This window comes from Pavona decussata, unplaced genomic scaffold (genome assembly GCF_977016875.1).
Source record: "Pavona decussata unplaced genomic scaffold, jaPavDecu1.1 SCAFFOLD_47, whole genome shotgun sequence".
NCBI lineage: Eukaryota > Metazoa > Cnidaria > Anthozoa > Scleractinia > Agariciidae > Pavona > Pavona decussata.
Genome location: NW_028145469.1, coordinates 572614 through 587500, shown reverse-complemented (window position 1 = coordinate 587500; position 14887 = coordinate 572614). Strand labels below are relative to the sequence as shown.

Genomic DNA, 14887 nt, shown 5'->3' with positions numbered 1-14887 from the left:
TAGCCATCCGCAAGCTGAAGACGGCAAAAATCGGGGAAGTTAATCAGTCAGCCATTGCATTTCAAAGCTAGTAACTAAAGCTCTGGCGCCGTAGTCCCCTTATGGGCTCTTGTGAGTATAAAATACTCGTACTTGCTCGCGAAACCCAGATATACCTGTATAAGCCCTTAAATAATAATAATAATAATAATAATAATAATAATAATAATAATAATAACAATAAAAATAATAATAATAATAATAATAATAATAATAATAATAATAATAATAACAATAATAATCATCATCATCATCATCATCATCATTATCATCATCATTATCATCATCATCATCATCATCATCATTATCATCATTATCATCATCATCGGTGAATCGAATGAAGGCCTTAGAGGTCCGGCATGCTGCTTTGCTTTTCTTGTGAGCATGAGAAACCTGCAGTTACTATAAATGACATCTGTCGTGCGGAAATACTTCGGATTATTGTTGGATACCTTTTACGTGCAAGGGTCTGTATGTACTGAAGGAGGTTCAAATTTCCTTCAAATTAAAGTAGCCACAGCGATAGAATGATTGCTGAGACCATTGCGGTTATTTGATATTATTTTCTCTCTTATTTTGTTTAAGTTTTATGTTCACCTTTCTTTCTAAGAAACTAGAGTATTGTGTCTGTATACCACATGGTACCCTCTTCTTAGATACAACAATAGTTCCCCGCTTCACTTCTCCCCGTATTAACTGCATTTATTGTCCTCTTTTTTAAATGTCACATTCACTCAAGATTGTTTAAGGGGCGGTTGGAAAAAGCAATAGAAAAGAGTTTGATTTCAAAGTATTTGGAATCTCAAATAAAGCAATTGGTTTTTGAACCGAGTTGGCGTCCGATACCAAGGCCTGGGATCTAAAGATTATTTTCAGCAAACTTATGTATCTATTAACAAGTTGAATGTGTTGTAACCAGCTTTAAATCAATATTATTTTTTTTAGTCGGGTTAGACAAGGCAGTAAGTTAGCAACGGTGAATTAGCAGTGGTGAGTTAAGGCCTGTGAGTTGCAAGATCTTGAAAATTCAAGATCTTGCCGACAAGATCTTGAAAATTCAAGATCTTGCAACTCACCATATGATAACTCACTGCTGTAACTCACGGAAGACAACTCACAGAATAGGCAGTCCCACACGGGTTAGTTGAACTCCTGTGAAAAAGATGAAAATACCGCAACGTTTCTTTCATGGAATTTTCGTCCTCAGAGAGCAAAACCACGCGTAAATGAAACCTTCTACTCGAAAATATGCCAAAGCGCCAAAGAAAATGGAATTTTATCTCATATCAGCGGTATCGAAGCGGCAGGTAAATACTACTCGGATACTACACTGTAGTTATAAAAAACGTAAACATGTCATTAACCCTACTACCCTATCTATCGAATGTGAGGTAGAAAATGTCGTTGTTTCGTACAGCTTCATTTAAGAAATAAGCAAATTGTTACTCTTCTGTTTATTGAAAAAACGTACTAGCTGCGTGAAGTACAATAATGAAATATGTCGATCATTTTGACGTTGCGTTAGCGGAAAACATGCCACGGCAATTGGCCTTTACGAATTTTGAGGTGGCATTAAAAAGTTATCACTCACTCTAGCTGTGAATATTTTTTTGTATAGGAATACAGAGCAATGAAAAACTGTTTAGAGTATTACATTTTGTATTCTAGCGATAACTTTGTCATTCTCTCGCGCGGAAAAATATATTATACAAATTAAATGTATTTCAAATGTGTTAACTAGTACTTGCGTGACCACTGCAATATTTCGAAGAAAATAGACAAAAAAATTCCCTTATGTTAAATTCTGTTAACACTTGACTATAAATGTTATACCCAAACTAGACTTGTTACATGTTGCAGTAAATAACAGATCTTGCCTCAAGCATACCTGTTATTCAGTGTAAGTTTCGATGTACCAGGACAAGATTTTGCCTCCAAAAATTTCCTCATTTTCAAGTGTTCACGTGCGAAGAGTTCAACAGTGGGCATGTTGTTGACAGGCTGTGATCTAGAAAACGTGCCTGCTTTGCACAACTTCACAAACCCAAAAGTGATTTTAACCCCTGTAATTAGCTTTACTATTGAAACAAATTATTATTTAATAAGATATATCATAAATACTTGGTTGTAGATGCACAACGTGGCAATGAAAATATTGGTTAGAGATCTGGACGAGCAGAAAGGTGACATGACACTTGACCTTTTCAAATTTGGGGAGACATCTCACTCCCTAGTTGGACTTATTTTATTTATGGTATGTAAAACAATACAAAACTTATTAGATCAATAGCTTTTGTTTTGGAACAAGAATTTTATAGTTATCCGGTAAAAATAACATACAGACAATAATTTATTGCAACATGTCATCTTGTCCTTGCGTGACCACTGGAATTTTTTTCAAAAAATATGTCAAAAATCCCCTATGTGTTTTATTCCGTCAAAGGCTGGCTTTTAAATTACCCAAGCTGGATTTTTTATATGTTGCAGCACAAGAATAGAGCTTTCCTTTAAACTAACTTTCATTGTAAATTTCGATGTACCAGGAAACGAATTTTGTCCGCAAAGTTTCCACAATTTCAAGTGTCAACAAAAGTACTGAAAATAGGAATCTTCGGACTTTGAAAACTGCATGTAAATTAGAATCCTCCAGCAATATTTTCATAAGACCGTATTCTCAGAAGGATGCCTAACTTAACTTCAAAAGATTGTTTTAATTCGCTAAGCCCTCTACCTTCCCGAGCGATTTGAAAATGCACCAAATCTCGCCAAAATTTAACGCCGGCTGCGACGCGATCACGGCATTTCACATTATGCCGGAATTCTCGAAAACGAAAAATCTTTGGAAAGTTTTATTGTTATTTTCGTAAATAGTTCTCTAAAGGGATTCTTCTGACAAAATATGAGGAAATCGGAAATTTCAGTTTTGACCGCGAGTTCTTGATATCCTCAGTCAACCGCTCTTAAAGTTCATATGACGTGAAGTGTGGAGAATTGGAAACTTTTGAAGTTTGTAAATTTTGTATATTAGTAGATTAATTACTAGTTAGTACTTCGGTAGTATTTATTAATTAACTGATTTATCTTATTCTTTTACATTTGTACAATTATATTATTTCACATTTGTACACACGTACACGTTTTAACGAGCACGTAGGAGCTCCTTGGTGTCACGTGTCTAAATAAAGTATTAGTATTATTAGTATTAGCATTGTTCCGCCATATCTTGGGTGGGGTGTACATACATGCTTGCACTGAACGTCAGTAGTCTCGGTTTATCCCACTAGTTATAGGCAATCTCACGTAGTCAGTCCATTTTGGGCAGCATTGCTTGGTCTATCGCAAAATCCCATTGTGTGTATTCTACCAATTTTTATATTCCCTGCTCACTGAATTTTTGCTTTATCTTGTCATCTTTTGTGTGACTCTTGCTCCGATTCCTCGGTATCTATCTTACACATGGGTAGGTAGTGTAGTAATTAACAACTAGAACGGATACTGGGAAATCTAGCGTGAAGAGGTCTGTGCCACGCCCCTGGCGGTACAAGCAAAGCAAAACTTGAAAATCGTCGACATTTGGCAAATCTACGCAACTATTTTAAAAATCCAAGAAGAACTAGTCATAAGGTTTCTTTCTTTACTAACATTTTCTATGATTCTTACGTTGCAGCTGTATGGATTTGGGTGAAAAAGATCGTTCCACTTCTTGAAAACAATCCACTTTCAATTTGACCTTTTTTAATTATTTGATTAATCAGTCTGGCTGAAGTTGTCATTAAAGCTTTGGCGATGGCTTGATTTATTTTATGTTATTTTTATTTAAACATATTTTATAGTTGAAGTTTGCCCTAAGAGAAAAAAAAACTCATCGAGACGGCTCACTTCGAAATAACGTTTAATTGAAAAATGGCTTGATTTAGACTGAATGTTTATGAAAGTTGCTTTGCTATGTAAATTAAAAAGGCATACTCTGTATGTGATGTGTTTTAACCCAAATGAAAAATAATAAGATAGATGTATTTTTCAGTGAATGACACAAGCATAACCGAAAAAACGAAATCCGAGTCCTTACATGCAGGGGTCGAACCTATCACCATCTGATTACTAATTCGGATGCTCTACCACTGAGCTACAGGAGTCTCATGGCTAGAATTTGAATGTCGATGTGTAGTATATTTGAAACATCCACACAAACAAATAGACAATACAATCACTGACTGTGCTGTTTGTTTGCTATAGAGTAAAGCGATGTTGCAGTGACGTTTTTCTCTTCGGAATAACGACGATCTATGGAAGGGCCAATCTTGAAAAACAGTGTAAGAAAAATCAGTTCATAGCAGTCTATCAGATCACCCACTTCCTTAAAATTAATCGTACCTTTAACTGATGTGTTGTCGAATATCTGCTATAAAAGTATTTATTCTACCCTTAAATGTCCAAAACTTTAATGGTGTAGCTAAAAACACAGTCCGTTTTCGTATTTTTTTGCTTTAGCAAATCCAACGAATTCCCTTTGTAAAACCAGTGAATAACTTGGGAAGGTTGTTAAAGCTCCTTGAAGGTGAAAACATAAAAATTGGTACAAACCTTGCTGCTCCGTTCGTGTTTTGCAACCCACACGGGTTTACAATCCTTCCTTCGCGATCAGGACAAAGACAGTTATTGTCAGTTACCCATGGCTGATTTTGTACATGATGCTGTAACTCGATGTCGCGGGTAGTGCTGTTCTCGAAGGTCGCTTGATGAGCAGAGGAAGTTACCAGTAATACCATGCAGACGAAAGACCTCATCACGGCCAGCTCATTAAGTACTTGGTGCTGCGATCACTTAAGATAATAAAACATTCACATTTAATTTTAACATAATAATAACGTTCTTATAAAAACACATCTAACATAGGTCTCGACTTAGTAATTACGAACAAACTGGTTAATAATTACTAATTGCTTACAACAGACTAATAACGCAATGAAAAAGTATACTTAACATTAACTTAATTACAATAAAGGAGTCTAAGAGGATAAGTGTGTTACAACGCACATTAAAAGTACTAATTACTTAATACAGATTAAAAGTGTTGATTGCACTAGTTGAATTATTGGTTCGTGAAGTATTATTTATCGGAAAAACCTGTTTTTCTTGTCAGTGCTATTTGTAACCGCCTAGGTGTCAGCACAGCTGACGGGGAAAAGCGTGTCCCGGAAAGATTCAAGGCCATCGGTCACCACCAGTTCGTGTCGTTTCACTGTAGTCCCGAGTTTACGTTTGTAAAAAGCCAGCTGAAGGTTTTAGTTTTTATGCCCAATAGTAGAGTAAATGAAGGCAATATCTTTTTCTATAAGTTTTTTTAAATTTTATTTTGGAGCCAAAGAAGTGTAGTGGCCCTGGTTAGAATCGCAGACTCCTCTCCTTCTGCCGGTGAGTGCTCTACTTCATACTGTGAGTTTGCAATATACCCGTGAAGGATGAATGAATGAATATGAATGAAACATATATTTGAACTAATTGTTCATCCGCGGTTCATAAATGTGTTTCGTAAATTCATATTCATATAATCATTTTGATTGGCTAAACGCTCGCAGGCTGTGGGCTTGGCGGCCAGGTAAACATCCACCACTATTCAAAATTGTTATTATTATCTTTTATTGTTGGTGGATGAATTGTTTTGGAACGGAAATCTGCTGGCGTTGTGCTTGCAGTGATATTTTTTTCGGCCTAGTCAGAAGGAAACTCCCTTCAGGAAATAAATTGACTTTAAGAGCAATTCTCCAGGAAAGTGAAACAAAGTTGGAAATGAAAAATTTTAACCCCCCTTCAATTTTTGTGTGGAGGTAGGTTACCTTAAGGGATAAACAAAAACAACCATATTTGGATCGACAGATGTATCGTTGCCATGGTAACTGCACTATAGGACGTCGGCCTTGGGACCATGTTTTGAGCAAAAGTTCCATTCTCAAAAAGTAAAAGTAAACGAGTCTGGTTCTCGGGTGGATGTGAACCAATTCAAATGAAATTCATACAGACGGTAGAACCACTCTTCCAGTTTATAAAATTCGCCGTTACAATAATTTGGGTTTTATAAACAAGAAGAAAATGCTTGTCCTACTATGTTCCCTGTCAGCCATTTAGACAAGCAGGAAAAACAAGCACAACCATTTTCGTAATTTCTCAGAAAGTACTCATTCCACATAAACCAAATTAGCAGCAGAGATTACACAGATGTTGACGTTTCTAAATATCATAAAATTTTGGGGAAAACTATATTCTGGCCATGGGTGCTGAAGACACCTGGGACAAATTGCAAAAGATTGCAACATTGGTAATTTTGAGAGCTCTAGTATTTAGCTCAAACAGGCTTTAGAGAGAGAAAATCAGCTTCAAAAGTATCTTTTATCATCTTGTCTGCTACCTACATTTAGTAAATAAGGTTTTGGCCAACAAATTTGATGAAATATAAATTGATACAAAACCTACCTTGAAGGGTTTGGGAATTTCTTCAGGATGCTTTCGTCGCGTGGTTCTCTCCAGTGTCTCTCCTTCTCACGCTCCGTTTTTTTACCAAATCTAGAGCAGACTAACAGTTACTCCCGTCGAATATCCAGTTTGCCGTGTTTCAGACCAGAGATGATGATACAAGTAGCCCGCATACACTTGACAAAGAATAGTTGACAAGGTCCAAAACATGGTCGTAATACTTGCGATTTCTGCCGTCGAACACCTAATCGATATTATCCAACCAGGAAGTAAAGTAAATGTGTCGAGATCAATGTACAAAGCAAATGCATGCCTTTGAACAATCCAAAGTAACGTCTTTGGCTAAAATCGAGTCAGATATTGCGATAGTCGACAAGCCAAGAATGGTGAATAAACTGAACGCATAGGCCGGAAGTCCGAGAAGCACGACTGCTGACCAGATGTAACACAATGTAATGGGATGTAACACCGGATGTAAGTGTAATGATATCCTCTTGTAATGGGGTTGTTTCGCAATGGCAATGGTGAAGAAAGCCAAAACAAAAAAAAAAAGAAAAGAAAAACAAACAAAAAAAAAAAAAAAAGAAAACAGAATAACCGAATGAAAACAAAAACAAAGGAAATGAAGCTGAAATGAAGCTTGGGTGAAAATTGAACGCATGATCATAATAGCCGCAGCCCCTCCCAAGGAAAAAAGATTGCTTTTTAGACTGTGAAAATGCAATTACAAATTCAGTTATGATAAACTATTCGTGACAAGAGAATGAAAAATTCGCGCGTGAAATGTTACATTTATTTACCTGCACGGCAAAGAGTAAGATCCATTTCGTCGCTGATTTCATCACGGTTTATACTAAGTCCATAGGCTTGCACGTCTCTGGAAATACCCCTTTGACATTCACTGGCTCTTAGGCCTAGGGCAAACGTCGAATCTAAGTCGCGTCGAATTTATTAAAAATAGGTTCGACAAAGAGTCGACTTAATTCCAGTGTGGTAGCAAACGTCGAACCTGCGTAGACCCTAATTCACAAGTTGCACTTTGTGAAACACGGAAATAAGCACGTGTCCCCGTGCTATAAGCCAGGGACCTTACGAAAACACCACGGCGACGGCGACGACAAAGCCACAACACAAAAGGCTTAATGAGCAAAAACAATCGTTCTGCACGTGCGTTTTGAATTTCTTTGTCGTCCTCTGCAAAACAACAACGCGAAATGACCAAATTTAAGGTTTTGTGGAGAACGTGAACCCACGGGAGTGAATTTTTCATTCTCTTCCTTAACTTGAACGGTACTCCTACCAATTTGGTTCCTGGGTAGTTTGTCGTTTGTGTATACAAGTTGAATGAGTTAAAATAATCGCGAAGTAGCACAAATGAAATAAAGTTATACTTTCAAATGACGTTTGCGTTGGCGTCACCGTCTTGCATTCGTAAGGTCCCTATTCACTCAATGCGCGGCTAGTTACTGCTAGGACTTGCTAGCGAAATGCCTAGATACAGTGCTCGTCGGGCTTTTCTTTGGCAATTAATTGCGAAAAATAGAAAGAGAAAACTCAAACACTGAGCATTTATTGCAAATAGGCAATTCGCATTTCAATCATTTATATTTAGTGTTCAAGAAACACGAAAAACACATTTCCATCACGCTGTGCGATGTCAGCAATGACTCTCGATAGCTCGCCATTTCTGGTCGCGAAATTGTCTTTGTACAGCGCATGCTCGTCAGGGGGGGAAATAGCGTTTGGCAGATGGGGGAGTCGGTATTTTTGTGACTTTTGCGCAGTTCATCACATTTGAATCAATTATTTTGTAATTTGCATGATTTATGAATTGAGTTCAGCGCGTGTTTAGAACGGCGTTTGCTGTAACGCCGAACCACTGTCGCATTATCCGACTTGGCAAGTCGAACTTATGCTGGAGTCGAACCAATTAATTTGAGTCGAACTTAATTGCGGCAGACGTCGCACCATTCATGCGCCTATTTCAAAATTAATAGGTTCGACGAATTAAGTTCGACTAAGATTCGACGTTTGCCCTAGGCCTTATATGTTTCCACTGCACTCACAAACGTCCCTTTTGGGATTTGAAAGAGAAAAACTTTCCATTGCCCCGACCAGGATATTTTCTTTCGCACGACGATATGCAAATTTCCCTTACAATGTTTTTGATCGACGGCACAAATTTACTTCCGGTCACCCCTCCCCCACCAAAAAAAACAACAGCAAAAAATAAATAAATAAATAAATAAATAAATAAATAGATAAACAAACCGAAAGAATGCCAAAATTTGTGCAGGTATTAGGTACTGAATGTGAAAATTTATCGGCTGGAGAGGACTTATTTATTTCTGGAGGAGAGGTGGGTCAAAAATTCCAACTTCGTATCTTCTAATGTGTACGCTAATGCCCCAGATCAGCGACGTATCGTACATGCAGGCCATCCTTAACATCCAATAAGCAATGAATTAAAAAAAAAGACAAACAAACAAACCAAGGAAACATGGGCGTAAAACGATTAGTGAAGCGCTTTTATTTTGTCCTTTTTATTCACCACTGTAAAACAGTCATAAAAGCGGATCAAAAGTCGTCCTTTTATCCCTCTATCAATGATATATTGTACCAAAAATATCTAAAGAAGAGATAATGCCATTACGACAATGTCGCTTTATCTGAGGCTACAAAAACAAACAAACAAAAAGCGCGTATATCGCATTTAAAAGTACATCCGGTCAGCAGTTTTGCTACTCGCATTTCAGGTCTACATACGTTTGGTCGTAAACAGGTCGTAAACAACGATTTCTTTGCTTCTCAACCATGCACCACGGAATGTACGGCTTGATTTAGGCAAAGACGTTATTCAGAATCGTCGCAGACATGCATTTGCTCAGCTGTGATCTTGATGCATCTATTTAACTTCCTGGATGAATTGTATTGATGAATTATTTCGATACTCGACACACGACTGTCTTTGACCTGTTCGACTGTTCTTTATTCGGGTTAATGCATCATCATCTTTGGTCTAAAGGTAGATGTCCGGCGAGGCTAGCCGGTTAGATTTGTCCTTTCCGCTAGAGTCTGTGCAAGATTTGGTCAAGAAAATGGGGCGAGCGAACTGAGGAGAGACCCATACTATACGACAAAAGCATCCTGAAGAAATTCCCAAATTAGTTGCAAGGTAGGCTTTGTTTTAATTTATATTTCATCAAATTCGTTGGCCAAAACCTAATTAATCAAATGTAGATAACAGATAAGATGAATAGAAAAAACCTCTGAAGCTGCTATTCTCTATCTAAAGCCTGTTTGAGCCAAATACTGGAGACCTCAACATTTCCAATTTTGGAATTTTTTGCAACTTGCCTCGGATGTCTTCAACACCCATGGCCAGAATGTAATTTTCTCCAGATAGATTTTATAATATTTGTAAACTTCAATATCTATGTAAGCTCTGCTGCTAATTTGGTTTATGTGGAAAGAATACTTTCGGAGAAATAACGAGTATGGTTGTGCTTGTTTTTCCTGCTTGTCAAAGTGGCTGACAGGCAACATAGTAATGCGAACATTGTCTTCTTGATTATAGAACCCAAAATACTCTAACGGCAATTTTTATAAAATGGAAGAGTCCCTCTACCATCTGTATGAATTTCATTTGAATTGGTTCTCGTGCACTCGAGAACCAGACTCGTTTATTTTTACTGTTTGAGAGTGAATTTTTTTGGTCAAAACATAGACCTCAGGCCGACGTGATCAAGTGCGGTTTCCATGGCAACGATGCACCTGCCGATCCAAATATGGCTGTTTTTGTTCATCCCTCCAGGTAACCTACCTCCACACAAAAAATGAAGGGGAGTTAAAAATTTTCATTTCCAACTTTGCTTCACTTTCCTGGAGAATTGCTCTTAAATTCTTAAAAGCACAGTTTAATTTCAAATTTCGTTGAAAAACATGGAAATAATATTTTAATGTTAGACAAAACTGTATCTGACTGTTGCCTCTTTCCAGTTAGCTCTCTTGTGGCATTTAGACGGTTCCTTTTCCTTGGCAAGCCAGGTTCTTTCGTTTGGCAGCAAGATCTTCTCTGGACTTGGAGTAATCCTTAAGAATGTTTATCAGACTTCTTTTTTTATGCAAGTGGCGTTGAAAACTTCGCTGGAAGCCGCTCAATGTACATGGTTCGTACTCGGTGCCATCTTGTTTACGAACGGAGTTAAAAAGAAATTTGGACAAAAGAAGATCGAGCTCATTGGCAGGTATGTTTTTTTTTCAATTGCTCTGTGACTCACAAAATTTCTTCCATGCGTTTAAGTCGCTCTTAGTCTTATATTGGGTGTTTTTGGATTTCTGCGTTTGCAAAATCTCAATTTCGACTTCATTTTTGCTCGTAGGTTCCTCGGCTGGACTCAAATTTGCCAACATTTGCTCATTCTCTTTACCTGCTTCCACGATCAGGGCTACTGGTTCTTCCATTTAGTATTATTAACAGGAACAAGCCAATTTTTTCTTTGTAACTTTTTGAGGACAAATGTTACAATAAGATCGGTCTAGATGGAAAAATCTAGACCGCGGTCAATGTCGATTTTAGGCCAATCAAGTTCTTGAATTTGATGGTTTTTCAGTCCTTTTGAGACACGGCCATATAATAAAAGCAAATATAGGCGATAATCACATGCAAACGTTTGGCCACTTGTCACGTTATTTCCACTTTTTACTCGTGCCGGTAAGGCAACGAGTAAACATTTCGGGTCCGTTCGTTTATTCCTTTTTTTTTTTGTTTTCGCGTACCTATTGTGCATGAACGCGTTAGATCTGGGTACGAGGTCAGACGCACGCCGCGTTGTACTGTTTGCCCTCGATTCATGTAAATAATGGTAGCATAAACTTTGTCTTATGCATTTTATTTTTTCGGAGAAGCGAACTAGAAATAAAAGAGAGCGACACTAACTCTGTAAGTATCTCCATTCTGAACTGGAAGATCACTGCTTACTATGACTTCTACGCTGAAGTATAAAGGCTTTGTGCTACACCAGTTCTGGCAAGGAAGAAACATTTCCCACCTATCACTACAGAAACTGTCAAATTTTAGCTCATAAAATCTAAGCCTATTCGATCCCTCTTCACGGTAGCCAAAATTACCTTGTCAGCTCTATACCGGATTTGTGGATGACGTAAAAATTGAGTCACTTTTAAATAACTTTTAAGGGTAAGCGAAAGTCCAATCGTCTACAATTGACCTAAAATGACACCATGACCGGCGAACGCTTCCTATACAGCATGGACATCAAATCTCTGTATACCGTAATCCTGAACAACAGCTGAACAACGATTTTTACAAGTAAGTAGGAGGAGTTGCCATGGGCAGCAAGATGGGCCCTAACTATGCGTGCCTCTTCGTGGGATATATTGAGGAACAAATCGCTAGCCAGTACACTGGTTTTGTACCTCAACTCCACAAGAGGTACATCGATGACGTCCTCGGGGTTGCATGCTGTAGTCGCTTGGAACTTGCGAATTACATCAGCTTCGTATCAAACTTTCATCCAGCTCTTCAATTTACGCACACAATTTCTGATACTGAACTCTCTTTCCTGGACATGAATTTACGCATTACCAATGATCACATCAGCACTTCCGTACACTACAAGGTCACTGACACTCACCGCTACCTTCATCATCAATCTTCACATCCTCGGCACTGCTAATAAGGTCTCCCCCGCAGTTGGCGTCTGTGTTCTGACGACTCTGATTTGCTGGAGAGCGGTAAGGAGATGATCACTTTTTTCGTTCAAAGAGGGTACTGTACCGCCTCTCTACAGTGTGATCTTGACACGATCCAGCGAGTCAACCGTACTGAGGTCATCCACCATCAAGACTCAGCAAGTAAAGAGCCAAGCAGAATTCCCTTGGTTCTTACCTAGCACCCTTTAAACGACAGAATCAAGAGAATCCTGCTGCATATTTTCAGCATTTTATCTGGCGACCCTGAAACTAGTGAAATATTTCCTCAGCCGCCAGTGGTTGCCTATCGCCGTGATCGTAACATCCGCGACATTTTAGTGCATACGACCGCTAACAGCCAACCCGATCCTCGTGTGGGAACTTCTCCATGCACGCGCGCTCGCTGCGTACGTGTGACCATATTTCTCCTGACACCACGCTGCAGGGTCCCAAATGCTCGATTGTCATCAAAGAAACTTTCAACTGTCGAGCAACCGGCTTAGTGTATTAGCCGTTCCCCTGCTATTTACATCGGCAAAACTGGCCGCACGCTAGGGCAACGCTTCGGTGAACACCTACGCAGCATTGAGAAGAACCTGCCGGGCTTTCCCGTCGCAGAGCGTTTTAATACAAATGGCCACACTATCCGAGACGCAAAAGTCCGTGGATTTATGCTCTGCGACGGAAACAAGCAACGAAAGCGTCAGGAGATGCGCCTTATTTTCAGACTAGGCACCAGTCAGCCGCACGGACTGAACTCCGACTTCAGATATCTTTAGGTCGTCACGCGCACATCGCGTGCGCACCTTACAACTTTAAATCTGACTTCATGGCGCAAACCAGCTTTTTAACGTAAATCTTTGACTTTTCCACTGATGAAGGGCTAAGTCCGAAACGTCTGGACTTATTTCTAATTAATGGCATTCAACACTCGTATTCGAGAACTATATTTTACCTTTCCCTTTTTATGTGTATTGTATAGTCTAGACCCTAAGAAATCAATGGTCCCACGCACAGTATCGACTTAACATCATGACTCAAAAAACACTAAAATATTAAACGTAACATGATATATCGCGCCTATTTTGCTGTCATCCAAGAGCACCCGGCATATATAGTGAAGCGCGCTGAGTATCTTGAGGAACCGGAAACAGAAGACAGATTATAAGGCCAATAAAGTGCTCGTAAATTCTTTCAAATGATTAGTGTTACCTGTTTTTGTGCTACTGCAATTTTTTTTCATGCGTCTATACACGCGCTCGACGTTTTACTTTTTCAAGAGCTCGAATACATCGTTACTCGTGGTGTTAATGTATCCATCTGTAATGCTGTGTTTTGTTTCTTCAAAGCCAAAATTCACCGCTTCAATAGATAGTATACAGGACCGTACATAGCGGGGAGGGCAGAGGGGTCAGCTGCCCTGGCCAGGAAAACTCATTTTTTTTCTAACATACTGTTTAAGTTTGCTGAGTGCTGAGCTATTTCTTGTAGCTATATTGGTCCGAAATCACAAGAAAATTGACTAATTGACTGAAAAAATCTTCCTTTAAAGTGAATTCCAAATAATTATTTTGTAAAATCTTTCGAGGCAAAAGCCAGTACGAGTTTTCTTATAAAAAAGGTGATTTTGTAATTTGGGCTACCTGTGGTTTAGAATTTGGCGTGTAAATAAAGACTCACAAGCCTACGCGACTAATGCGACTATCCGGCGCGAAGTTGTAGCCTTTTTAAATCTAGCTTACACGAGTATGTTTTTTCAGAGCTAAATTGGTTTTCCTGCGCTACTTTCAAGTATTTGTAGCCTGTTTGGATGATTGGGTAGAGCTTTGGACTTAACTATCGTTTGTTCAACAGCACAGGTCATTTGTACCTAATGAGTTTCGATTTTCCTATTTTGAATTCTCTTCATTTTAAATATGTCCTCTTAATCTGTGTGTTCAACGACGGTGTTTTTTATGCCACATAGGGCATTTCAGCTGGGTTTGGTTTGGCTCGTTTAAGTGCGTGATAGTTTTAACTGCCTTTCTTGTTGAGATTTGGCAATGTTAGGACAGGAATTAATCATTGCTTGCATCGTGCAATGAGCTTCATTCTGTAGTTGTTGTAATGCCGAGCCCGGCCGGCTATTAGTTTTTGTCCCAAGGCGTTGTGTTTCTTGGCACGGCTATTTGTTTGTGTGTTTGTTTGGTTTTTTTTTTTTTTGGGGGGGGGGGGGGGGGTTCTCTAGTAATCTTTGTGGCGTGTTATAAAGCTATGCAACGTGTCACAGTAACAAAAGGCTTGAATTGTTCTTAAATCACGGCTGTGTTTTTGCAAATACTTAGCTCCACTGTTATAATGCGTTTGAATTTGTTTACAGCAGTGCATCGACTGTGTTTAAATTTACCATTAAATGAGAGGCAATGTCTGAAGGGGAATAAATCATAACAATTTAAGACAAAAAGAATCAGAGTGTTTTGTCTTAGAGGCAGCTTTCTGGGCAGGGGTGAAAACAAAAGCGTCCAACTAGAAAACGGGAGAACTCTGTGAGGAGTGTGCAGGGTTTGCCCCCTCAGACAAAAATCCTACGTACGGCCCTGGTATAATGTGATATACAGTAGTACAAAGGGAAAACTAAACGTATGATTTGTGAACGCTTCAAAGAACACAGACAAGCTACTAACAG

General features: G+C 38.8%; 1 protein-coding gene across 5 annotated transcripts in view; it reads right to left on the bottom strand.

Moving 5' to 3' along the window:
* LOC146482121 (uncharacterized) overlaps positions 1-14887 on the bottom strand; it is a 75810-nt gene that overhangs the window by 13322 nt on the left and 47601 nt on the right. For 4 of the 5 annotated variants that reach the window (XM_085107406.1, XM_085107407.1, XM_085107404.1 and 1 more), the window contains exon 2: positions 4624-4862. In XM_085107406.1, coding sequence (XP_084963532.1) covers positions 4624-4826 — 203 coding nt within the window. In that variant the 5' untranslated portion in view covers positions 4827-4862. Of the gene's footprint in view, positions 1-4623; positions 4863-12164; positions 12266-14887 lie in introns of those variants that run through there. The other variant, XM_085107409.1, reaches the window with a different exon arrangement.